The 7,619-nt window shown below is 42.8% G+C and overlaps 1 protein-coding gene across 1 annotated transcript; it reads left to right on the plus strand.

Moving 5' to 3' along the window:
- Positions 1-1,646: 1,646 nt before the first annotated feature.
- On the plus strand, positions 1,647-2,576 carry LOC124087721 (olfactory receptor 7A40-like). Its single transcript, XM_046436702.1, has one exon. It carries the CDS (start codon positions 1,647-1,649, stop codon positions 2,574-2,576), a length of 930 nt encoding a protein of 309 aa, XP_046292658.1.
- The last annotated feature ends 5,043 nt before the right edge of the window (positions 2,577-7,619 follow it).

The following is a 7,619-nucleotide window of genomic DNA, read 5'->3' on the forward strand; positions in this document are numbered from 1 at the left end:
ACAAGACATCATTATGTTCAACTACTATTTATTTTGACCTTTTATCATTTCTGCCGGTCCCCATGAGGGTTGATTGGAGTGGAGTTTCAACCAGAAACAAGGAAGCTTTTCCTGTTCTTTTTTCATTATTGTTTCCTTTCAGTTATATATAACATTAGGATTCATTTTGACATAATTAACAAATCACAAAATCATGGAATATTATTTGCTCTGATTCCGTCCCTAGTATTTCCTCTTCCTCCCCTGTCTCTCCCTTCTTCCCTCCCCTCTCCCTGATCTTTATTCTATTTGACAGAAATCCCCTGCTCTTCTTTATTTTTTTCTTCTTATATTCAGTTATCCAAGGACGCTCTTTCCTTCTCTCAGTCTCTCATGGACACCTGAGCATATTAGATCATTTTCTCCTCAGAGCCATTTCTCTCTCTCTCTCTCTCTCTCTCTCTCTCTCTCTCTCTCTCTCTCTCTCTCTCTCTCTCTCTCGGTTCACTGAACTGATTGTGTGTTCATTTTTTAATACAGGGTGAAAAACTTTCTTGAAAAATGGAGGCCAAGAATGAATGTGTGTGTGGTGGTCATTACCAACCTTGGAATTCTTGACGTGATCCAGATATTATTTTGGCGAAAAATAATTCGACATTGACAGCTTCTCTGTCATCCTTTGTAACTAGTGTGACTGAAGGTGAGAAGGATAGAGCATAGCAGGGGCCCCCAGGGAGCCGAGGACTGCAGGTGTGTGTGTGTGTGTGTGTGTGCATGTGTGTGTGTGAGCCTGTGTGTTTTCTTTTGACTTTAGGGGCAAGAGCAGGTTTTAGAGAGAGGGGACCTGAGCTGAGAGTATTCCAGAAGGTTACTCATAACACACAACCCCTAGCATAAGGCCACTGAGAGAAATAAACAAGGTTCTGCCCATTCACAGAGAGCCCAGGAAGCTCCTCAAGGGGGAATCTGTGCCTTGTCACTCTGGGACACCAGCTCACATCCCTCTCCCTCTTACTCATCCTCCTGCCACTCTGGATTCCTGGTTGAACTTGAACATCAGGAACAAGCACCTTCCTCAGACCCTCTGCACTGGCCATCCTCCTTTCTGCCAGGCACACATGTCTGCAGGTGACTCTGTGGCTTTGTCCCTGTATTCCTGGGGGACTCACATCATGTGTCACCTAAGGGCTGACCTTACCTAACACATAGAAGGAAATGACACTCTCAGTGCCCTTCACCTTAAAAGCTTCAGTTTACCCATCACCATCTGAATTTGGAATGATTATGGCTTTGCCTATGTGCATTGGCTTTACCTTCTTCCACTACTTTCCATAGATTCATGGGACATCCAGTTTTGGGGGAGTGACCCTCATTATCCAGACAGTGCCTAGACCAGCATCATCGCTAATGATATTCCTCAAATACAATAAAGAGTTCGTGTGTAGTGATCTGTAATACAGGGCCACCTGGGGAGAGGCTGAGAGCAAGACAGGACTCCAAATCAGAGAAGGCATGGGATCCCTTAAAGGAGCAAACAATCATAAACAAACTAGAAAAGAGAGTCTTGACTACAAACTTGAAAGATATTATTCTTTTAGTATAGTAGTGCACAACTTTGTCAAATGCTTTCTGTTTTGTTTAATTTTTTTGCTAGTCACAGCAGATATATGGAGCCCAAGAACAACACACTCAACCCAAAATTTCTTCTTCTGGGAATTTCAGAGGACCCCACATTGCAACCCTTCCTCTTTGGGCTGTTTCTGTCCATGTACCTGGTCACTGTGCTGGGGAACCTGCTCATCATCATGGCCACCATCTCAAACTCCCATCTGCACACGCCCATGTACTTCTTCCTCTCCAACCTGTCCTTCGCGGACATCGGCTTGACCACAACGAGCATCCCAAAGATGCTAGTGAACATTCAGACACACAGCAAGGTCATCACCTATGCGGGCTGCCTCACCCAGATATACTTTTTCATACTCTTTTGTGTTTTGGACAACTTCCTTCTGGCTGTGATGGCCTATGACCGATATGTGGCCATCTGTCACCCCTTGCACTACATGGTCATCATGAACCATCAGCTCTGTGGATGGCTGGTGCTGGCTTGCTGGGTGACAACTGTCCTGAATTCTTTGTTAGAAACCTTAATGGCCTTCAGGCTGTCCTTCTGCACAGACCTGGAGATCCCACATTTTATGTGTGAACTCAACCAGCTGGTCCAACTTTCCTGTTCTGACACCTTCCCCAATGTCATGGTGATGTATTTTGCAGCAGTGTTGCTGGCTGGTGGGCCCCTGGCTGGCATCCTATACTCCTACTCCAAGATCGTGTCCTCCATCCGTGCAATCTCCTCAGCTCAGGGCAAGTACAAAGCCTTCTCCACCTGTGTGTCTCACCTCTCTGTGGTCTCCCTGTTCTACTCTACACTCCTGGGGGTGTACCTCAGCTCTTCCATTACCCAGAACTCACAATCAACAGCAAGAGCCTCAGTGATGTACAGTGTGGTCACCCCCATGCTGAACCCCTTCATCTACAGTCTGAGGAACAAGGACATCTCGGGAGCCCTGAGGAGAATCTTCCAAGGGAAGCCATAGAGGAGACATTTTCCACGTCTTGCCTGTGGACACGGGCCTCAGAGACACTGGACCAGACCCTGCAGTTCTTTATCCAGACCACGAAGTAGACTTTGTGCCTTCTGTTAATTTCCTGGAAGTCTGATTCTTTGTTTTTAAACTCTTTATTGTGTCCTAACCTCATTGGAAAGCTCCCTGCTCTCCCAACACCCAACATGTCTTCCCTCTCAGGTTCCTGCTTTCCCAATATCCTTTCCCCCAGATCAGACAGTCTGGAGGTTCCCAGGAGTCTCCCATCATGACGAGTTGAACTGGTCCAGTGGTAGAGAACCTCACTCAGAACTCAGGCCGTTTCCTTTATTTATGAAGGAGACATTCTAAGCCTTCTGTTTTCCAGTTTTCTGTTCTTGATTCTGTGTGGTTTGGTGCTCTCACTGCTCATGATAATCCAGACTTCTATATACTGGTCGTTGTACAGTAGATCATGCCCATTTATTATGCTCACAGGGGTGCTGTTTTCTTATCTTGGTCCTTTTCTTGTGTGTGCTATATTCTTCTATAGAGAATACTGGTAAAATTTGCTATCAACGGCACAGAGCCCTCAAAATGAACAGATATATGTGGAACCAAATTCACTGTTTGTAGATCATCTGAAAAGAATTGCTCCTAATTTTCTGGTGAATTAATTTGTACTTTAGTACAGATTAATCAATTTTTTTCTGAGTTGTCAAAAATAAATATATGCATTGAATGAGTAATCTATCCAGAAAGGCAAATTTGTGTAAATCAATTGACATTTTGTGGTCCCAGATTCAAAGAGTTATGTTAAACCTTCAATCATATTCATTAGGCTGAGTTGCACCTTTTCCATGAATTACCAGCTTTTCATGATGTGCATCAGCTCATTGGAAAAAGAAATCTGTGTCATGCATGGAGGGGTCACTTCAGTGGATCAGAAGACTTGGTGTCATCTTCTGAAGTATTTCTTGCACCGTCTTGCTGTTTCTGCCGAGTTTCCAGTACTGCCTCTGAATATGATTCCTTCTGTTACTCTAAGCAAAACATTTCCCCATTTTTAAAATTTTCCCATAAACTTTAGCATGCAATGAACATGAATACAGATCATCTGTGTATCCATTTTATTGTATTTTCCGTCTTGTATTTGATGTTCTCAAGTTTCTTCAGTTTTCATAAGCAAAAGTCAACATGAACAATAACTGGACTCCTTCCCAGATTTGCCCCTGGGAATGAGGACTCACACCTCAGGGGTCCAAAGGATTCCTGCATTTATCCTCTGTCCTTCCTACTCTGCTGATTACCTGGCATGGAAACTCAACAGTTTCATTCAATTTCATTCTATCATTCCTCGCACATGTGAGACACTGGGTTCCATCCTCAGCACCACATAAAAATAAACAAATAAAAATAAAGATATTTAAAAATGGCAAAAATGTCGTCCTTGTGTTTTGTGCAGCTTGTAATGGTTGAGAGTCTTCATGTAGAAATCAAACATTTCCCTCCAGTTTCCCTATGGAATGAATTCTAGGGAGTGCCAAAAATAATGAAGCAGTGCTTGGGACTGATCAAATAATATATCATTTAGTATAATTATTTAGTAGAATTATTGTAAGAAACTAGTTTTCCTCCCTACATAAAATGCCTTATTATCCTCTCCATCAAAGATGAAAATGTAGTTCAGTGTCTTACACATATTTATTTTTAAATCCATTAGTCAAATAAATAGAGTAGGAAGTAGTTAGAAGTCTTTCAGTTGCAGTTGATAAAAGCACCAACTCAAGTGATTTAAACAAAAGGGGGGTGGGATTTTTGGTTCATGGACCCCAGACATGATAGTTCTCTAATCTGTGAGGTTTAGACCAGCAGTTAGCAGTCCTCAGCCTCCAGTTCTGTTTTTCTGGAATTCTTTCTACTTTGCCTTCCTCAGTGTGTAGAGCTCAACCTTACCTGGGCTCTCTTTATGATAGCAAACGGACTACAGCCGTTCAGATCCCACACCTCAGAAAGAGATCCTGAGGAATAAAAGAATTTGACTCCCACTACTCTCCCTTCTATTTATTTAGAGTTTCTTAAATTAGTGCTTTGTAGATCTACATAAAGGTGAAATTCACTGTGGTGTACTCATTTATGTACATAGCATAATTTGGTCAATTTCATTGTATCATTCCTCCCTCTTTCCATCCTCCTTCCTCCCCCGCAATCTCCCTCCCCTGCGCCATTGATGTCTCTTCTATTTTCAAAGGATTCCCCCCTCTCTTTCCCCTATTTTGGTCTTGTTTCTGCATATGAGAGAGAGCATTCAGCCCTTGACTTTCTGAATCTGGATTATTTCATTTAGCATGAGGTTCTCCAGGCTCATCTATTTTTAATGAAAACTCAAAACCCATTCCTCTGGATTTTTGATGTATAGGTACATTATTGTTATCTGTTGGAGTTTAAAGTAAAGCAACTCTTTGTTGTGAAGAACAGGGGATGCATGCCTCCAGTGAAGTGCAAAATTGGAATAGGAGTGGGAATGACAAGATAAAGAGAGACCTAAGGAAGGAAAGCGCCTGCTACGCACTTGGAGGTTGGGTAGGGGTGCAAAGCAAGGTCGGGAATGGACCTCTGGAAATCCCAGGGGCCCACCCTAGATAACTTTCCAGAATGTTCAACTTGAAGACCTTGGTCACCACGCATCTGTCTTTTGTCCCCAGAGCTTCTGCAGGTGCAAACCACCCTTCTCTGCTCTCCTTTCCTCTGTCCCTTACTGTGACCTGCTGCATCATGAAGATGGTACCATTGAGTCCACATCCCCATAGCTCAGTTAATGAATGTTAGACATACGATTCCCAAGCTAAGATGGTCACAAGGGAAAAAAAGATTTAGTTCTTCTTAGTCTAGAAATGGTGAGATGGTGGTGAAGGGCAGGAGAGAATATTCATATCTGAGAAGTCTTGACCTTACAAAGTAGAATTTCTACACCTTCTACATGCAGTTGGATGCTCACTCTCTTCTCCAAGAAAAAAAAAATTATTCTGCAGCTGCTGATGGAGGTGCAAGGAATCATCCCTCAGGATTCCTGCAGAGATCTGCTGGATGGAAATTGACACTTGTGTTGGACCCTTAGCAGGAGATGGCTGCCATTCGCCCCCTTTCCTTTGTCCCTGACTTTTTCAACCTGTCGGTGAAGCTCTTCCCATTGAGAGGTGGGGTCTTTTCCTCCACCTTAAATCTTGGCAGGTCGAAGGAGTTTTACTGTTCTTTGTCAAACAGAAAGTGGTGAAAGTGCAAGTGTGCTTCAAGTGCCTGCACGTGTCCCTGCTGCTCGCTGTCGCTGGCTCTACCTCGAGAGTGAATGAAGGCTGGGCTGATGCAGGATGGGGACTGTGTGGGCCAGAGCCCCTTTCACCAACTGTGGCTGTCCTTCCAATCTGGGCGATGTCAGCCTAGACAAACTGAGCATCTCACCTGACTCACACCTGACTATACACAGAGGGAGAGACCAGAGACATACCAGGAAAAAGACCCAAAGACCTGTACAACCAAGGATCCCACGGGTAAAGAAAGAAAAATGCAACCTTAAACCATTTATTTGGGGATGGTTTATTACAAGGAATAAATAGCTCACTGATACAATAATAAATGCACACAGAAGACATTCAGAATACCCTGCTACATCTGAAACTGGATGTTTGTTCTAATACTCAAAGACAATAATCATGACTACCTGACTGGGTACATGTATTTCAAACAACTGTATTAAAAGTGAACACTGATGACTATCATTCCAGGTAACCAGGATATTTGGAAGGACAGGGATAAGTGCAGAGATACCTTGGGCCCCTGAGGCACAAATCCTTGGGCACGATGCAAGTTCTTGTCCATGTTATCCTTTGCTCAAGAGCATTAAAGAAACTTCAGAACACCAAAGACAAGACAGAATAATGCAGAAGTGTGCATATTAAGGTTAACTGCACATTAAAGTTTATGGAAATTTTTTGAAAAAGGGGAAATATTTTCCTTAGGGTACTGGAAAGAGACATAATTACAAGGAGCACTAAAAACTTCTGGGCAGAAACAGAAAGATGGAGCAAGGAATACTTCAGAAAATGACACCAGGTCCACTGAAGTGACCCTCCATGTATGACATGGATTTCACATTCCAGTGAGCAGACGCACATCATCAAAAGCTGGTAATTCACACAAAATGCACAATGGAAGATAAAATATATGATTAAATATATACATTTAGCATATGTAAGGTATTCTCTGACTTGAAGATCATAAAATGATTAATGAATTAATGAAAGCAAATTTGCCTTTCTGGAGAGACTATACATTTAATGCATGTTTGGTGGCAAATTTCACTAATTCTTTTTTTATTTTTTTTTAGTTGTAGATGAACATAATACCTTTATTTTGTTTATTTATTTTTATGTGGTGCTGAGGATTGAACCCAGTGCCTCACACATGCTAGGTAATTGCTCTTTCACTGAGCCACAACCCTAGCCCTCACTAGTAGTTTTTACAAAAGAATATAGCACACACATAAAAAGGACCAAGATAAGAAAAGAGCACCGCGAGAGCATAATAAATAGGCATGATCTACTGTACAACCACCAGTTGGTAGAAGTCCGGATTATCATGAGCAGTGAGAGCACCAAACCACACAGAATCAAGAACAGAAAACTGGAAAACAGAAGGCTTAGAATGTCTCCTTCATAAATAAAGGAAACGGCCTGAGTTCTGAGTGAGGTTCTCTACCACTGGACAGTGCAACTCGTCATGATGGGAGACTCCTGGGAACCTCCAGACTGTCTGATCTGGGGGAAAGGACATTGGGAAAGCAGGAACCTGAGAGGGAAGACATGTTGGGTGTCGGGAGAGCAGGGAGCTTTCCAATGAGATTAGGACACAATAAAGAGGTTGAAAACAAAGAATCAGACTTCCAGGAAATTAACAGAAGGCACAAAGTCTACTTCGTGGTCTGGATAAAGAACTGCAGGGTCTGGTTCAGTGTCTCTGAGGCCTGTGTCCACAGGCAAGATGTGGAAAATATCTCCT

Source organism: Marmota monax, unplaced genomic scaffold, assembly GCF_021218885.2.
Source record: "Marmota monax isolate L192 unplaced genomic scaffold, Marmota_monax_Labrador192_F-V1.1 WCK01_AAM20220418_F8-fsc00021, whole genome shotgun sequence".
In the NCBI taxonomy this organism is placed as follows: domain Eukaryota; kingdom Metazoa; phylum Chordata; class Mammalia; order Rodentia; family Sciuridae; genus Marmota; species Marmota monax.